General features: G+C 39.2%; 1 protein-coding gene across 12 annotated transcripts in view; it reads right to left on the bottom strand.

Annotated features, from left to right (window-relative positions):
• PICALM (phosphatidylinositol binding clathrin assembly protein) overlaps positions 1-19,912 on the bottom strand; it is a 72,843-nt gene that overhangs the window by 22,810 nt on the left and 30,121 nt on the right. For all 12 annotated transcript variants that reach the window (XM_065049799.1, XM_065049793.1, XM_065049791.1 and 9 more), the window contains exons 2-12: positions 18,949-19,091; positions 16,193-16,268; positions 14,853-14,955; positions 12,639-12,732; positions 12,015-12,126; positions 10,578-10,684; positions 9,637-9,678; positions 8,834-8,919; positions 7,463-7,586; positions 7,010-7,146; positions 3,128-3,228 (exon numbers count right to left, since the gene is read on the bottom strand). In XM_065049799.1, coding sequence (XP_064905871.1) covers positions 3,128-3,228; positions 7,010-7,146; positions 7,463-7,586; positions 8,834-8,919; positions 9,637-9,678; positions 10,578-10,684; positions 12,015-12,126; positions 12,639-12,732; positions 14,853-14,955; positions 16,193-16,268; positions 18,949-19,091 — 1,125 coding nt within the window. The remainder of the gene's footprint in view (positions 1-3,127; positions 3,229-7,009; positions 7,147-7,462; positions 7,587-8,833; positions 8,920-9,636; positions 9,679-10,577; positions 10,685-12,014; positions 12,127-12,638; positions 12,733-14,852; positions 14,956-16,192; positions 16,269-18,948; positions 19,092-19,912) is intronic.

Genomic DNA, 19,912 nt, shown 5'->3' with positions numbered 1-19,912 from the left:
GATTCTATTGGTTCTCCTCATAATTGGAAAAAATCCATGCAGATCGGTCAAACTGATTATTTCCACACTGATACGTTTGTTTTGCTTCTAAAGTTAAGGTACAAATTGGTAGCTGGCAAATACAGACACATGTGGAACGTTCTCTGAACAACCGCAATAAACAGCTTGGATCAAACAATATGAAAGAAGCTAAAAAAGGACAAAAACTTTTAAACCATATTTGTCTGAGATTTTACACAAGGATTTTACACATGCACTCAACAAGCAAATTGCCACATACTACTTTCTGTTCCCAAATCCCAAGGTTGTATGTGGAGTTTCATGTGTTCTGACTAGTAAGACAATGCAATACGACTGCAGATTATCAAGATTTTCTCAGATTCTTCGCGCTCTGCCCCATTCTAATTCCGGCCAGTGTATTCAGCCATGTCTCGAAACTCACCAGTGACAAAGGTAACTGAAAATTAACAGGATCCGGGCAATTTATATCCTTGCATGTTCAGATTTTTAAAAAATCACTCTCTCTCCTGACAGCAACACCTCAACATTTCTAAATCCCAGTCTCATCCCTGAATACACACAGCACCTGTTTGTATCAATGGACTCACTCCGCACCTTCAGGCTATCATCAGGCATCGATGATTCAGGTGCACTTAAAAGAATCATTTCAATTTTGCAAACTTCTACTTTTCAGTTATCAAACTGAGAGAACAATGACAAAGGCTTCTCAGTGACACCTCTTATGGCTGCCCAGGGGGCTGTGGAGTCTCCTTCTCTGCAGACATTCAAACCCACCTGGACACCTTCCTGTGTAACCTCATCTGGGTGTTCCTGCTCCATGGGGGGATTGCACTGGATGAGCTTTCCAGGTCCCTTCCAATCCCTGACATTCTGTGATTCTGAGTTTGAATCACAACTGAAAACACAAATTACAGAACCCACCCTCTGCGAGTTTTTAATCTCTATACCTTTAACATTTTTGGAAGTGCAAAACAGAAGGCGGCAACCCCAATATAACGCCTTCGTAACAATTCATCCTTTTATTACACGCTGAAGAGTTACTGCACACAATTTTGAACAGTAATCGATTTTAGCCTATTGCAATTTGTAACTGGATTGATTCTCTTCTCAAAGTCGCCATATACACCAAATACAAACATCATCACGTCAGAAAATTACCTACGGGAGGGTGTGCAGTGGTTATAGAGCACAGGACTGGAAACGGCTCAGGTTCCACTCTTGGCTCTGCCACCAATTTGCCGTTTGGCTTCAGACAAGTCAGTTAATTGCTCAGATTTCCCCGTCTGTAAAATGTGGAAAGCACTTCTTATCTACCTCTCCTATGTGAAGCGAGTGTTCACGGCTCTAAAGCTGAAGAGATTCTTTTTCTTTTTGATGAAAGGTAACACAATAAAAAACGTGATCCCAGAATTTTAGCAGACAATCCAAAATCTTGACAGTTAATTAAATCTTAGAAGTATTTAGAAATGTGTCAATAGTAATCAGATATACTAATGACTATTACTCAAGACACTAAACAGGAGCAACACAACACTGAACAAACAGACTGTCAGGCTCAATTTTCAGGTTAATAAAGAAATGCCAGATTGTGATGTGACCTTCAAGAAGAAGATAATTTCCCCTTTTATCTCTCGCCCATAAAACAAAAGGGACAAGCTCAAACAGAAGATAATTTCCAGAAAGCAAACAAGATGAGCCAAAACATTCTTCTCCATTTCTAAAGCCTATTAAACATTGAAATTTGTATGTACAACTCCACACGCTCCTCACTGCATCTTCCTCAAAAGATGCTCTGCTCAGCAAACCTAAAGGACAAGCTATCATATATATTAGTATTCCCTCTGTCACTCAAAATTGTGTGTTATTGCCCTACAAATGTGAGAGGGTACGCAAAACACAAAGCACACAGCGAAAAACAAACAGGAAAGTAGAATACGTACACTGATTATTATGAAGATATACTAGATAACTGGAAAGATGTGCAGGAAAAGCTATAGCTCATAAAAAGAAATAGCAAAGTAAAATTTCAGAACAGGATTGTTCCAATGCCCATGTAACTTTCTGAAACAGCAGCTCTCGATTTCTCATGTCATAAAGAAAGCATTTTTGCAAGCATCTGATTTATAAAAAAAATAATCTGGAAATAGCCATGTAGTTCAGGAGTTTACTATTTTATTGTCATTTATGTAGAAAAGTGAAAAGAAACATCCTTATATGAGATTTTAAATCCTCCACCAGTATAGCCAATGGTGCAATATGTTACCTATATGAGAAATATTCTGGAACACTTCAAAGCAGCAAAGAGAAAAAGGTTTTGAGTAAATGACTAAATGCTCTGACACTCAAACTAATCTTGAAATAACATCCATGACTTTCTAAAATGCTCTTGCCTCTCCGGTTAAGGACTTGCCTCTATCAATAAGATAATCTAACATCTCATTCAGTCCATCTGAGCAACTGGGCAGAACAATAATTTGGGTGTGCTGAAGTAAATTTCAGAGGGAAGAGCTCCTTATAAATGTTGTGTCTTCACTTAGAGATCCAATCACAGCTATTTGCTAACCGGCCTTTGTAGTTAAATGAAATAGAGACTTTCTAAAGAGGTGCCTAATTTTGTTTTCAATAATCATTTCTGTTTTTTCTGCCTTCTGTGCAGAGTTGTCACAACTGCCTCCTTTCAGGCCTCATCCAAGTTCTGTTCTATTATCACCTGCAAGTTTAACTTTAGACAAAATTTAATGTTTATTAAAAAAACATCTATATTCAAGTTCCCACATATCCCACATGTCTTCACAGGACTGACTTATCCCAGCTAAGTGTCTGTAGCTTGCCATGACTCCAAGACAGCAGTTATGAGGCTGAGAGAGCTGGTCAACAATTAAAGTAACTTTGCTACTAACAACTCCCATTGCAAAATTCCCTGTAATCAGCACAGGCTGCTACGTTATTTTAATCCATCCCCAGATGTAACTTTTTCCACTCCCTTCATCCACTTGTAGCTTGTCTTTGTAAGATCTTTAAGGAAGGAACAGCCCATATATTCGGGAAACATGGACATGAACATGGCCATAGCAATTAGAACCTTAACCCAATTCAGAATTCTTACCTCCCCAGGTACTTCCTACTTGTGGAGCAGCAGGTATGGGATGTACAGACGGATGAAAAGTTGGCTGCAAATCAAGCAGATCATTTGGCAGCTTTGAAGTGCTACAAAGATAAATTAATACAACTGTTTGAACCGCATCACACATTTCAATACAAGGTAAATGCTAGTGACTGTCAACAGTAAGGAAAGCTTCACTACAAATTGGTTATTACAAAATCGATAGAAATAAGCCAGCATCAGAAAGTCTGGTGAGTTTTACGTTTTCAGTTCTCCACAACTTTCCACTAGCAACCACTGCTGAGAAACTGCCTTACACCTATGAGCTACTGAAGAATTGTGTGGAAGGCAAAATGCAAGAAGCCTTGAAACACTTGCTCACACATCAGTCGTGTGAATAAAAACTCATTTAAAAACACATTTTAGACTATTCAAAACCAAATTGAGACCTAAGAACATCACACAGAAATGAAGAGTGAAGACTTAAATACAACCGTTGCAATAATTTCAAGAGTCAAACAGGAACAGTAAAATTCATCCTCTGCAGAGGGATCTGGATAGACTGGAAAAATGGGCTGATTCCAATGGGATGAAGTTCAATAAGGCCAAGTGCCGGGTGCTGCCCTTTGGTCACAACAACCCCCTGCAGCGCTACAGGCTGGGCGCAGAGTGGCTGGAGAGCAGTCAGACAGAAAGGGACCTGGGGGTGCTAATTGACAGGAAGCTCAACATGAGCCATCAGTGTGCCCAGGTGGCCAAGAAGGCCAACGGTATCCTGTCCTGTATCAAAAATAGCGTGGTCAGCAGGACAAGGGCAGTGATCCTTCCCCCGTACTCTGCATTGGTGAGGCCACACCTGGAGTATTGTGTTCAGTTCTGGGCCCCTTAGTTCAGGAAAGACATTGAAGTGCTGGAGCGGGTCCAGAAAAGAGCAACATGACTGGTGAAGGGACTTGAGCACAAGCCCTATGGGGAGAGGCTGAGGGAGCTGGGCTTGTTTAGTCTGGAGAAGAGGAGGCTTAGAGGTGAGCTCATCATTCTCTAGAACTACCTGAAGGGAAGTTCTAGCCAGGTGGGGATTGGTCTCTTCTCCCGGGCAGTCAGCAATAGGACAAGGGGGCATGGGCTTAAACTCTGCCAGGGGAAATTTAGGCTGGATATTAGAAAGCAATTCTTTATGGAGAGAGTGGTCAGGCATTGGAATGGCTGCCCAGGGAGATGCTGGACTCACCGTCCCTGGAGGTTTTTAAACTGAGATTGGACATGGCACTTAGTGCCATGATCTAGTCAATGGACTGGAGTTGGACCAAGGGTTGGACTCGATGATCTCTGAGGTCTTTCCAAACCCAGTCAATTCTGTGATTCTGTGAACAGTAAAATTCATCCTCTTGTAGAGACTTCATTTCATACTTTAAATTAGTCTTGGGGGAAAAAAAAAAAAAAGGAGTACTGCTGTTCACCCAGAACTTTTTGAGTGCACAAAATGAACCAAAATTTGCACATATGGCTGCTACTATGGACAAGCTAAGTCACCGTGGCATCCACGCATCTTTGGAAGTGAGACTGGCACAAGAATTTAAAAGCTAGTAGCAATATCCTAGATCTCTGCGTATTCTCTTGCTGACCCCATCACTGTTTTTACTGTTTCAACAGTGACTGAAATCACATTTTGCCACTACTGCTAAAAAGCAGCATGGTCTGGCACAGCCCTGTAATGTGAGCAGCAGAATTTTCCAGGTAAAGCTTGTTCAGGTTAACAACAAAGTTTAATCAGACACATTGCAACTAACAGCAAGCAGCTGAACTTAGGGCCCAACATATCCTCTGCACGGCAGCTCCTGCTGTAAAATCTGTTCTTTGCTCACAGCAGTCGCACTGCCCGCAACTGAATTTACACATGAAGACAAACTAGTATTTGGGTTTTTTTCAGAAAAAAACGCTCTTGTCCTTTGCAAGCCAATGACACCAAGCTGTGTGGTGCAGTCGACACTCTGGAGGGAAGGGATGTCATCCAGAGGGACCTGGACAGGCTGGAGAGGTGGGCCCGTGCAAACATCATGAAGTCCAACAAGGCCAAGTGCAAGGTCTTGTACATGGGTCAGGGCAATCCCAAGCACAAATACAGGCTGGGTGGAGAATGGATTGAGAGCAGCCCTGAGGAGAAGGACTTGGGGGTGTTGGTTGGTGAGAAGCTCAACATGACCCAGCAATGTGAGCTTGCAGCCCAAAACACCAACTGTATCCCAGGCTACTTCAAAATCAGCATGACCAGCAGGTGGAGGGAGGTGATTCTGCTCCTCTGCTCTGCTCTGGTGAGACCCCACCTGCAGTTCTGCATCCAGCACCGGGGCCCGCAACATAAGGACACGACCTGTTGGAACAGGTCCATAGGAGGCCACAAAGATGATCAAGAGGGCTGGAACAGCTCTCCCATGAAGACAGGCTGAGAGGGTTGGGGTTGTTCAGTCTAGAAATACTGCGCAGCGGAAGACTTTATAGCAGCCTTCTAATACCTAAAGGGGACCTACAAGAAAGCTGGAAAGGGACTTTGTACAAGGACATGTAGTGATATGACATGGGGTAATGGCTTTAAACTGGAAGAGGGGAGATTTAGATGAGATAGAAGGAAGAAGTTCTTCCCCATGAGGGTGGTGAGGCACTGGAACAGGCTGCCCAGAGAAGCTGTGGATGCCCCATCCCTGCAAGTGTTCAAGGCCAGGTTGGACAGGGCTTTAAGCAACCTGGTCTGGGTGAAGATGTCCCTGCCCATGGCAAGAGTGTTGGACTAGATGATCTTTAAGGTCCCTTCCAACCCAAACCATTCTATGTAGCACTTCGGGCTGTTTGAAGAGGCTTTATCAGATGGTTCTGTTTTTCAGAACTCTTGAGAGGCAAGTTTCAAGTTACTAGTTCAAAGCATACAGCCCTTTCAAATATCTGGCCTCCAAAAAGCAATTTAAAAGACAATATATTTTAAAGACATCTTTCAGTTACTAACACGGACAGATTCTCTAGATCCCTATATGCGAGAGCTATTTTCCACATATTTGGTATCAAGTTATTTCCTACAATAGGTTTCTAATGGGGAAAGAAGGCTGTCAGAGCGCTGAGTGCTTTAAAAGAACAGTAGATTCTTATGTGAGCTGTAACAGAACTAAGGAATCCTTCAGGTTCAGGATCACACAAAGCAAAACTCTGCCTTCAGAGAGCTATTTCCCTCTACACTGGTAAAAGCACTGTACCTTCTGCTACTGCTGCTTGATTTGACAGGTATTTTACAGAATGAAGGTCACACACTTACTCATACCAACAGTTCCTGCTAGCCAAAGATGAGGATTTGTGTGCAGCAAGTACTTGTGCACTATCTTTGCAAGTCCTTGCAGACAGAGCTGTTCCAAATACAAGTCAAGACTGCAAGAGCTGCCTCTCTTCTTTCAAACCCTGTTTCAGGCTTTCTTTTTTCTGAAAATCTACCGAGAACTCTGGTTTTCAATATCTAGAAATGCAACAGTCAGTGTTGTCTTTATGACCTTGCAAACTTAATTTTTATTTGACTTTTCCCGTATTAACTCGTAAGGTTCTTCGGTGACAAAGTATGTGTGTTTAGCAGTTCCAACTGTCCACCTCACCGACTCAGAACAGCTATAAGGGCAGTTGGTTCATATCAGAAACTATTCTGCAAACGGATACTGAAAACACACTTCTTGTTGTTTACGGCAACAGGTTATTTCCCCAACAACTTTACCCAAAACATCATCTCTTATATCGCATCGCTAATGTACTCTATACCCAACCAACCTTCTGCAATGTACACTCTGCAGCAGCGATTCAGAGGAAAGCCTCGCTGCAGTTCATCTCTCAGTGAAGCAACACCATTAAGCGCACCTGTTTGTAGAGCTAGGGGTAGAAAAAATATCAACGGCTGGTGTAGTCATTATGTTCCCTGCTGCCGTGGACACAGGAGAAGCTGCAGTCGTTAAAGAGGTATGAGGTTTCTTTGCAAGTTCTTTTAGACGTTGTTCCTGTTGGGAAAGCGAGCCGGCGTAAGAAATCCAGAAACAACATCTGTGTGTGTGACTTTCTAGGTAAGTAAAGCAAAGCGATAGAACTTTTTATCAGCTACTTATAATTACAAGTCAGTGGTACCACAAATCCTTCGGAAACTATTTTAAGAAACCTTCCACATTTTGTACGGTACATGCACATAAGATTCTACCTCCAGCACTTTACATGTTCAGTACTAATAACTCTGTTTTTGCCCTTTGCTCCTTTAAGAATCCTAATAAGCCATGAAGAACATAAGAAAAGTGTTTTCAGTTAAGAATTCTGTATTCCTACCTTTAAAGCTTTTAAGCGAGCCTGTTCTTCCTCTAACGCAGCTTGTTTTTCCCTTTCGTCGACTTTTGTGAGGGACAGGCCAGTGCTTGCAAGGGAAGAGACTGCATTGGAAAGGGTGGTAGCCCTAAAGTAATTGGACAGGAGAAAATCCGGCTGTTAATAGGCGACACGTCATAGAAACATCTAAAGAACACTTTACTGGTATCCACCCAACCTCCTCCTCAACTCTTTTAGCATTTGTTATATCTTACGCTGTACGAAGCGATAAGTTTAAATAAGATACAGTGAATGAACAGTAAAACGAAAACATCTAGAAAACATGCTATCTACTGTTACACACTGGATTTTGGATTCCCCCCTTAAATGTTTCCCCTCCAAACTGCATTACAGAATTCACATTCGAAGCCTTTGCGCTTCTCCTCTTTGCCTAAGATGCATTATTTAAAGATACGGGGGAATCTCTGATAATCTAAACTCCAATTCAAACTGTTGCTAATTGAACAGGTTTAGTTAAGAAACCCAATGCAACTAGTGTATCCCAGAGGAAAAGTTTGCAGTTCACCATCATGTTAAAAACTGCGGAAAGAGATTTAAAGCAAACACTTAACTTTTATAACAAACTAAAGCAATCTTAACAAAAGAAAGCGAATATTCTGAAAAGCAGCTAGCAAAATGGTGCTAAGCTCTAATATTGTCACTACTGTAAAAAAAGAACATATAAAATGTTACTGCCTTTTTTAACAGACAATAAAGAAATGCTATTTAATTTTGCAAGTCTTGCCCCCAATATTAAGCTTTTTAAAATTTAAACAATGAAGTTAGTTGCCTAGAGGACTCCTCTAGATTGCACTTTGTGTTTTAGAAAGCACTTAAAAACAGTGAATGTCTTTTACCATATACAGTATGGCTTTAATCCCCAATTACTTTAAAAATCCCTTCTTAATTTAAGGACTTCTGGAAGCATTTCCTTGCTTTTGATGGAAAAGGGATTCAAGCTGAGATACAAGAGTCTAAGGATATTAATCAAAAGATGTTGCACACCTTACAGAGGTCTAATTAGTAAAACAAAATGAACATTTGCAGGTGATAAAAGAAAAAAAAAACTTAGTTTATCTTCAGGAGTTCATGATTAGATGTTATAAGTAACTACTACACGAGGGATTCTACAGCAAGTGCTTGCAGCTCCTTAGCTTCTAGTCGTGTTGACCTGGAAGAAGCTGTCTTAAGTACTCAGCAAGAGAGGATAATTTGCTATTCTATCACTGCTAATGCAAAATCCTCAACGTGGCCTACACAAACCTTCATTTATAATGAAATAATGGATTTAACATTTGCTTCAACAATTGTTCAACAGGACATGGGCATAAGCACCTGCTTGCAGCTGTGGAATCTTTGATTTTCTTCCCTTCTAGAGAAGCTAAATGTTGCTCCAAAGCATCAAGAAGGCTACTCGGTGCCTGCAAAAAACAAAAAGACATTTGGGAACAGATCTTAAGAATCTAAGGTGAAGCAAATCAGTAGTCAAAAGACTTTCAGAGAATGCAACTGTAGGGCAACTGAAAGAACAGCTCAGAATAACTTAAACCGCATCTTGGCATCCTGTATATATTTAATTACTTAAAATACCAGGTGATGTACTCTCCTCACTACATTACTCTGTCATAATGACTCACCCGCAAGTACTGAAATATGTCAAGAGATGTTAAAATCAACAGCTAGGAAACAGCAAGCAGACAATTGGAAGCAGCCAGTATTTCAAGAGCCACTAAGAAGGAAATTGTACCTAAAGTCATTTCTATGTTTATGCTCTGCAAGCCTTCACAATGATTTCAATGACTGACAAAAAGCGAGCTTGCTAAAAACCACAGCTTCTTCAGCTCATGTAGAGGTTTCATTACGTGAACTCACAGATATAAATTGCATCTTCAAGCATGACAGAAACAAAGCTGCCTTAAAACTCAATTAGAGTATGATAGAAATGATCTATAATATTTCACAATAGGATCATTGCATGTAAAAGCCACAGTCTGACAGAGTTTGGATTTAATCACACACTTGGAAACAACTTGGTGACAACGCATGCAAGAAAGTGTGAGTGCCACAATGCCAAGTTTTTCTGATTATGAAACCCCAAAATAGACATGTACTGGCAAACACATAATAGGTTTATCTACCTGTGAGAGATCTGGTATGTCTCCTCTGTCAATTCCAACTTGCTGTAATAAAACAAATGAGCTTTAGAACCTGTTTGCTGTTGTTAAAGGCAGAGACGTTCAAAAAGCAAACAACACTAAGATAAAGTCGGGTAAAAAGCACAAACCTGTCCACACACATTAAATCTCCACAATCTAAACACTATAATGGTTGGTTACAATAAATTATTCTGTTAAATGTATACACATTTGCAGTAGGCACATTACAGAGATATTTAAACAGATACAACCTTAGAAATAAAACAGAGCAAGAATCCAGCATTCAGAATTTTAAGGCTAGAAAAGTTTGCCTGTCTTACAGTTTCTGTGGTGAATTCTCAGACCTACTGATATAGCTTATTTGCTAAATCAAAGCACCTTCAAAGTTTCCTGTTTTCTAAAATGCAGATCAAACTTAAAATGTCCTGCAGCAGGATATATATTCTTACAATAGCAAGACGAATACTCTCAACTTCAGCTGGTAATCAACTGAAAATAGCCAAAGGTAGTACCTCTGACAGATGTTCTGTCAGGACAGACAGCAAGCCAAGCTTTACAGATTAATTTAATTAATTAATTAATACCAGGACGTCAATTCAGCAATGTTTCAGAAACTAGAATACAACAAACTAATGACATTAGAAAACAAAGAAACAAAACATCTTGCAAGCTAACTGAATTTTTATTATGTCACTGAGGAAATTTTAAGATGCGTATTCATAAAAGATCAACTAGGAAGTACTTTGTAGCCAGGTTTTTCAATACAGTCCTCAAATGAACTAATCGCCAGGGTAGAGACTGACAAGATGACCCCTGACGGAACTGCAATTAGGCTGGAAGGAAGAAGCGTTTGCTTTATGAGACAATAAGCACTTTATAAGCTGTTTCAAACCAAGGGCAAAGTTTGGCTCAATAAAGCTTACCTCTGCAACTTTAAGGAACTCTGAAATCCGTGTCATTCTAGTGAGGAACTTCTTATATATATCAAGGCCTTCTTTGCACTGGTTCTTTTTCATATCAAAGTATTTTTCTATAAACAGCAAGAATATTTGCATTAAAGAAGAAATGAAGCATTCTGCAAGGGATATGCAAAGTATATAAAACAAGACAAACAGAAAATGCCTGCAGATCTGTTTTCTTCTGTTAACTGGAGAAGTTACTACCCCTAACACGCACCAAATAATGAAAGCTCTGTGGGACGTGAGCTAATTATCGTGTGCATGCAATCACACCTCACCTTGCAGGTACTAGGTCTCACAGAAGCATAACCACTCTGAAGAGGAGAATCAAGTTTAAGAATAGGTCACCCAAAGAAATGTACATTCATCCTCTTGGGGGTTTAAAGAAAAACAACAAACAGGCAATTTTACAATCTGGCAGTCAAACATTTGCTCTATTCCAGTGGCCACATATTTGGCAAGATGATGATATTCTCTGCCAGACGGATGCCTCTTGTTATGGTGTGGTCTACACTGAGGTGCAAGTGATTGCAAAACACTGGTGCTGAAAGCCAGAGGGTCCCACCCTCCTTCTTGAAATAGCCCTTTCAAGGCCTGTTTCTATATTAAGCTTCACTAAAAACATGAGTGAAAGCAACTGCACGCTAGTTGTTCTTACTGAGGGAAAACAAGGCGGCAGTGGCTTCATACTGGTAATGACTAATTTTGGATTTTGCTTTCCATCTTGCATGCACTGGGTAGTAACAGCAATCAGGTGGCTTGATGCAATCACAGAATGCAGCCAAACCAAGCAAATTAACAAATTACTTTCAACTTAATTGTTTTCCAGATTTAGGCTCCTCTGCATCTCCAGTGTGTACAAGTGAAAAGGCCTGAAGCCTGGATTTGTAATTCCCCTTAAGATATAAGATATGCTCTAGAAATATAAGCCAAGCAATTGTTAAAAAAAAACAAACATTAAACTTTTGATAGGCAACTGATCACAGATGCTATGACTGTAAATTTGTAACTGACCATAACTTATTCCACTTAAGATACAAAACCTGCTCTTGTTTCTCAGGGAAAAACGTATCCATGTCATGATTCGGGTTTCTACAGAGTTCAGTGAAAAAAAAAACACACAGAAACGACACCAAAAAACCCCACACAACCAAAACAAAGCAGTGCAAAAAACCCAATAAATGAAGAAAGTCTTGAATTGTCTTTGCTTTCAGAGATTTACCCATCCCTGTATACAACTGAATGGCAAATGCAATTGGACAGAAAAACATTGGAAATAAATCTGACTTAGAAATAACAGTAATATTCTGATATTTTACAGTAAGACTATTTCAGCCCTTTGTGATAGTTTACTGAGCTCCCTCCCCAAAGTCTGACATTGCAGAAAGGGGTTATATTTACCCAGGAGGTTAATAATCCCTTCGTTATACGCCGCAAACAGTCTAATGGCATCTTTGAAGAGAAGCATGAAGGCAGCATTAATTACACCGTTTGTAAGTTCATTGCTATTGACCTAGGGAGATCAGAAAAAAGTTAATTTAACCGAATTGATCCCTTATTGGAGAACTTGGAGCTGAACTCCAGTACTCTATCCCAAGGCGTGCTTTCCAATCATCTCACTGGCTATTTATGGAAAATAGCAGCACAGAAAATCAACACAGGATCGCTCAGCACAGAATTATATCATTTTGGCAGGCATTTCCATTAACTACTGTTCACTTTAACTAACATAATTAAAACAGGGTAGAAACAGCCAACTTTTAAATGAATAAAACTCTTATACAAAGTACACAATAAACAACAGTAATTTAGCACAAAGCATTGTCTCCAGTAAGCATCATATTTCTGTTTTTCCCCATTTCTTGGGTGGTATATCAACAAACAAAATGATTTGTGCTCTTTAAACTGTGCAGATAACATTGAACCAAGTTCAAGACCTTTAATCTTGACCTATCTTAGAAGCTTGTGCGGGTTTGTACAACAAAGTCAATAGTACGTTAGATGTGTACATGCAGCTAAACTTACATTGAAGTCAAGAAGTGCATCCATCTGATTTTGTATAATTGGTACGGTTTTTAAGAGTTTTTCTGTGCTCATTGTTCTCATTACTCCATCAGCCCTGTTGTGCAAAACAAAAGAAAATTCTTCACCTGAATTTTGAAGGCAATTGTTAGTGAGAAACATAACAGAAAATAAAATAGGGTCATCAGACAACGCATTTAAATCATTGCCATTCAACGCAGCATTTTGATGTTTAGGAATGCCGTCTAGCCAATACAATTGTAATAACTGCAGTGTTCAAAAGCAACAACTTTCATTTGGCCAAAATATGAATCCAAGATGAAGTTTTATTCAGGGGAAATGAAACTGATAGTGCTCAGAGCTATGATGCATCAGGTAACCCAAAAAAGCTCTGAAGGTTATTTCTGAGGTAAATTTTTACCTATACTTTTTCAAATCACCTTATTAGTATTTCATGTCAGTCTGGATGATTTTCAAGTAAAAGCAGCAAGAAAGAATAAACAAATATGACAGGATACTTTTAAAGTTTTTTAAGGAAGATTATAGTGACTACACGACACTTACTTCTAATGGCTGATTACTATTTGCTTGTTTATTAGTTGTCCAGATTAAACAGACTAAGACCAAGAAAAGCAACAACTGAGAAAGACTAAATCGCCTCAGTGACAAGAAACAACCGCTTTCTGTGAGACAGACCAGCCAGCCCTGCAGTTGCATCAGCGTGCACACAGCAAACCAAATGTTCCCTGCAAGCGCAGATCCCTCGGAGCATCCGCACGGAAAAGCCCGTGGCTGTTCTCCAGGCTGGAAAGGAACGGGGAACACGCTGCTTCCAGCTTTCTACTTGTGCCTTCTGCTCCGTCCTAACAACAAAGAGCAGCTGCAACAAGCTTAACATGGCAGGGCATGGGAGCAGAGCCACTGAGAAAATGTATGAAGTGTGGAAAAAGGCAAATTGCTGCCATCAGACAGTTAATTCCTGCTGGGTCACTAAATGACCTCCAGGCACATGCTATGGGCTAAATAACTCGCTAAGCCTAAACCAGTTGATTATAGAGCAACTGTCTAACTCCAGTGTATCTGCCACCTGGTCGCACACACACCCTACATGTGGGAAAGGCCAAGTGTTTTATTAATATGTTATTGGGACAGGAACAGTGAGAGATGGCCAAGCATCCCCCTCTGCCATCAGATTTCAAACTGAAATGGACAGTACAGTACTAGCAAGGAGGTATAAGGGATCTGGATGGTATTCTCGGGCCAATTTCAAATGGCTTTGCAACGCTAACACAAGGTATCGTGAGGCAATCCACTACTGAAGCTAACTCAATTAACAGTTTTAGGTTGAGATTTTCATGTGTTAGTTAGTTAATTCTTAACTTTGAAGCATTAAGATAAATTATCCTGTGTATGGATCATAAAGGATGCCCAAATGTAAAACTAAAATAATGTTTTTAAACTTTAAAAAGCACTGCATACAGAAATAACGGACACCGATGGAAAGAAAGACCTTCAACCACAACCAGTACATGATCTCCAGTCCTGCTGGTGGAGATCTCCTCATTAATTCCATCATTCACTATAACATTCAATTTATTCATCTACTGGTGCTCTGGACTGTGCTGTTTTACATGTAAACAGGTACCTAGTCTCAAACAACTGATTTCTTACAAGCAAGCTCGCTTTAATTCCTGTAGACAAACTCAGAACAGCATCTACAACAATATTCTGTCAAAAGCAGGAATGGTACTGCCTTTACAAAGGTAGTAAACTTCATACAGATATTTTGGACAAGAACATTGAAATACCAGAAAGGACGTTAAGACGTTTCACTAAATACCTGTCATTTAAATATTCCAGAGCGAGAAACACAAGGGAACTGTATAGTCCCCTATACTACACGCAAGGACAAGTAACTTGTGGTGTATCATAGAATATTTGTTCAAACTTCTACTTCTTGACATATACTTTGATTAATATCATCTTTCATTTTTCATATTAAACTCTTAATGTTTTAAAAAGAATATAATAACTGAAGTAAAATATTTTGCCTACATACATAACTGAACAGTTGAACCTTTGTGCGTCATGGGAGATTTCCAACTGAGAAAAGCAGACATCACTGGCTGTACTAAGAGCCAACACAGGTATTTTCCACTTGAATTACAGGACAGAAGACAAAACCTCAAGATACGCAACACAAAATACAGTTCTTACCCTCTTTTTACTTTTGTGAAGTCAAAAGCCACTTGTCTATAGGAAACTGCCTTCTCATTCAGATACCGACTATACCGTCTGATAAACGTTGACATGTCATAACCTAAAAAATAAGTTTCAGAAGCTTATTACTTACCCAGACAACTAATGAACAAGAACCTTAATCTAAATAAAGTGCAACATATTAACACAAGACAGTTTCATTATATTTTTGCCTGATTTTGTATAGTTCATCCATTACAAAAATTGCGTACATCATGTAAATCGGACAGACAATACCGCAAATATCTAGAAGACCTGACCTATGTGGTTTATATGTTACTTCCTAAGGATATTACTTCCAAAAGCAAAAAGTATTTTTACGCAAGTTCTCTCATACTATGATAGAGATTACTGCCAAAAAATGACATGATACATTTCCGAAGGTGTTTATGTCAAGTCATTCTCTCATTTACAACCAAACAGAAAATAAACAGCACTGAAGGAAACATTAAGACATGACAAACTCTTTTACATTAAGATAGTGGCAATAGGAAATATTTTGGTAACTGTCAGTTTAAGGATATAGACCAAGAAAAAGATCATAGTCTATACTGAGAGCATGGAAGTGAAGACTCAATAAAAAGAGGCAATTTGGTAAATCCTTGGTTATCGCTGGTTTCTGTCCCCAGGGAACAGCACTGTGTGCCTGTTTTAGGACATTTGTGGCAAAAAAAAATCAGAAGCAGCTATATAAAAAGTAATATGGGAAATGCAGAAAATAAGAAACCACCTCAGGAAGAAAAAAAACCCAAAACAACAAAAACCAAAACCAAACCAAACAAACCCACCCCATCAAATGACAGCTACGGGTATGATCAGAACTGCACTAAACTGCAGCGTAACAGTTTGGAAGGGTATTAGTCTCAAAGGGAACTAGTCTCAAAGATGGATGGAATGGTCTTTGAATAATCTTCCAAAATGTATTTGTGTTTTGAGACACAGTTCTTGTTTCACTGACATGCTCTATCTGATGTACATACAGTGCATTTTTTAAAGTTACTAACCAAAATCGACCTCTCCAAATAGAGAAATCTCTTCAGAAATGAGGAACGCTCACTCAGATGTGATTAGCTGAGAAAGTTAGAAGCACTCATAATAAGCCTTTCGCAAAAGATCCAGCAAATTCTGCCAGCATTGAGTTTCTGCCATGCCACGATAGCATTTTAAATCAAGAAATGCGATTTGGGGTAAAACAGACAGAAATATTATTCCTGAAACAACCCTGCCCATTAGAGTTACCCAGTTGTATTTACCGTCCCCCAGCACACTATTGTCTTTTAATGAAAAAGACGCCTTACCTTGCAATCCACTTTTGTCTAGGAAATTGCTCAAATTAAACAATGTATTTCTGGACGCCAGATACTGGATAAAACGCTAGACAAAAGGAAAAATTTGAATGCTTTTACTAGATTATCAATGAGCTGGAACTGAGGTTAACAGTACTAGAAACTCTTTATCCATTTTATGAAATTCAGCTTTTATTCTTTAAGATGGATTTCAAATCTGGAAACTACTACAAAACCTGAAGCTATTTATTATTTTTTATGTAAAAATGTGTGCACATCAGTCACAGAGAAACTGCATCAAGGGCCCTGACTGAAAGAATTTTTCTTTCAAGCCAGAATATGAAACTAAAAAATCCCCCCAATATCTTCTCATTTTACAGGCTCACTAACTTCAATTTTATAAGTTGATTTCATTTTTCCAACTAGCCAAGGCTTAGCATAGAACTGTAATAGTACTTAGCTTAAACATGAAATTAAGGTGATAAAAAGATTAGTTTTCTTATAAATCAAGTGTCAAATAAACACAAGAATCCATATAAGACATTAACACAGTATCACACTTGGTGCACATCATTAATCACACATAATTCTGAATTACACTTCACAAAATGAATGATGCTATTTTCATCCTGTAAAGACATTTCAGATCATAGTGCCACATTTCAATTTAGTAGGAAAAAATAATTTTGCCTTATGAACCATTGTATTGAGAGCTGCAACAAAAAAAATCCCAGTCACTTGCCATAACATTTTGACAAAGGAAAAAGTAGTTCTGATCACTGCAACATGTACTATTGAATTATTTTAATTAGCATAAATACATAGATTACATAGGTTAAAAAAAAAGACTGGAGATGAGTAAATGCACTCGGTTACAAATGAACTACATTATCCTGTATCAAAAATAGCGTGGTCAGCAGGACAAGGGCAGTGATCCTTCCCCTGTACTCTGCATTGGTGAGGCCACACCTGGAGTATTGTGTTCAGTTCTGGGCCCCTCAGGTCAGGAAAGACATTGAAGTGCTGGAGCGGGTCCAGAGAAGAGCAACAAGACTGGTGAAGGGACTTGAACATAAGACCTATGGGGAGAGGCTGAGGGAGCTGGGGTTGTTTAATCTGGAGAAGAGGAGGCTTAGAGGTGACCTCATCACTCTCTATAACTACCTGAAGGGAAGTTATAGCCAGGTGGGCATTGGTCTCTTCTCCCAGGCAGTCAGCAATAGGACAAGGGGGCATGGGCTTAAACTCTGCCAGGGGAAATTGAGGCTGGAGATAAGAAAGCAATTCTTTATGGAGAGAGTGGTCAGGCATTGGAATGGCTGCCCAGGGAGGTGCTGGACTCACCATTCCTGGAGGTTTTTAAACTGAGATTGGACATGGCACTTAGTGCCATGATCTAGTCAATGGACTGGAGTTGGACCAAGGGTTGGACTGGATGATCTCTGAGGTCTTTTCCAACCCAGTCGATTCTGTGTGAAAAGCTGGAGGACCAAATGCTTTTTGGTTTTCTTACAAAGGGATTCACAGATTCTCTGTAAAATTCTACACATTTTAATAATGACTCAATCTCCATGTTCGTTGCTCAAGTACTATTTCTAGCTGCAAAAACTTTCAAGCAGCGATCTTACCCTCAGTATTTCTGTAACACATTTGGTAAGCCAAATTTGGGTTTTTTCCTTAAAATGTAAAGCTTTTCAGACAGTGGTCTCATTAAATACCTGTAATTACTACAATGGGTGTTGGTATCAGTTTAAAACTTATATGACTCGAAGGACAAGCACAGCAAAACTGTATAGACTCTATTTTGGAAAGTGTCAATTACACCAGGGATAATGCTTTAAGTCAACATGAGAAGTTTGCCCTCTTGTGGCTTACTTAGCTTCAAAGTACAGATTTTCACCAAAACCAGGTGACTTCCGAGTGAAACCTCTATATATACATGTGTATATATATATTTTTTTAATTTAAAAACCTTTACAACACAGCCAGTCAGAGGAAGCAGCAACATGACCTGTAAGATCTCTGAATGCAAACTCAAAAGTTTTAGTCCTCTACACAAGATCATCCTTATAATTTTCAAACGCTATCCCTCTTAATTCCAGAATCATATAGCTTACATTATACTGACTGTTTGCAATAAAAAGGAATGTTTACAAACACTTCGAAGTATATTTTCATGGGGTTTTTAAATGCAGAAAATTCAAGCTGCTGCTATGCTTGGCATCTCAAAAAATAAGGCCCCATAGGAATCCAAGTTGTGGAACAAAACAAGCTTATTGCTTTTTGTTTAAATTGGGGGTTTAACTGTTCTACAGTATTTGGTGTTATTCAGATGCTCATACTCAAAGCCAGCTCATTGGCTTCACTGCAGAAGGTGGAAATGTGTTCAGAATCAAGTTATCTGGGAGAAAAAAACATCTGGATTAGCTAGAGCATCAACCTAAAATGCTTCCATTTGCAGCTTTCAGAATGCCATTCGAGATAACTTCTGTTGGTTTTGTTTGCTTGGTTTTCTATTATGAGAAAAACATCACAGAAAAAGGTACCTCCAGCATTCAGGGCTCTTACTTTTGATTCTAGAATTATAAACTTTAAATTCGAAACAAACCAAGTAGACAAACGTAAAATGAGACATGTTCATGCAGAGTTAAGACACAGAAAGGCAAAAATAAAGATCTTCTTCAAGATAATTAGTGGAAACATTAAGCTGACATTTATAGGAATGAAGTGCGGGAACTGTTCTCACACATGTGGGTTTTTTGTATTACCTCATTTCCATACACCATTAGATGATGGGTTGTGATGAGAGATTTGAAGACCACTACCCAGCTACTGTTGGTAGTTCTTTCAAATAAACTGTCTGCCAGCTGTGGGATGTTCACATTCATCTCATTTGTGCACTGGATTAAATCTGCAATACAGAAATCATTATGAGTTCTGTGAAGGAAGATCAATAACATATGAAAAAAAAACAGTACACACATTTTATATAGTAATATTTTCTATGAAAACTGAGGGGCTTTCCAGTAAAATTAATTTATTGAAAAGCACCATGACACTGGTTCACCATAAGTTCATAACACAAACCCCACTCTGCTCACTGCCAAGATTTCTGGTCCTCAACTGCTTTTGCAGTCGCTTTAGAAGGTCCCGGAACAGAAGTACCGTAATGACATACACCATCTCTGACTAACAGTTCCCAGCTTTCAAACATCTAAAGCACTAACAGCAAAACAATTCTCACATGCTACCATTTAATCAAGTTTTACTGGAAGATGATGACTAGAATTAATTATAAACCTCAGATTTCTGGCCTCTTAATGGACCAGTAAACCCTTCTAGACATTGGTTAAGTGTGAGTAATAAATGATTCAAACACTGCTTAGTCTTGATACAATGCAATCAACACCTTTGGAGGGGCAGAGGAAATGTTAAGTAAAAAAAATGACCCTCTAGCTGCAATGCCTGAAGCTGACAGATTAATTTAGTTACAACAAAGCGGGTTGTTAACTGAAAAGATGGTGAGGAGCACAGCGAAACCCGAGGCTGGCTCACTAAAACAAAGCTACCCAATTTGTGCTCAACATGGACCTCCAGCAGATAAGATCTAGTGATTCATCAAACAGTTATTAAAAAAGAGTTACCCTAACAGAAGCAACTATATTAACAACCAAATGTGATACAGCATAGCTTGCTAGCATTTAGTATGAAGCTTAAGCTTAATGCAACATA

The sequence above is a fragment of the Columba livia genome, chromosome 1, assembly GCF_036013475.1.
Source record: "Columba livia isolate bColLiv1 breed racing homer chromosome 1, bColLiv1.pat.W.v2, whole genome shotgun sequence".
Taxonomy (NCBI): Eukaryota; Metazoa; Chordata; class Aves; order Columbiformes; family Columbidae; genus Columba; species Columba livia.
This window is presented reverse-complemented; position numbering and strand designations above follow the sequence as displayed.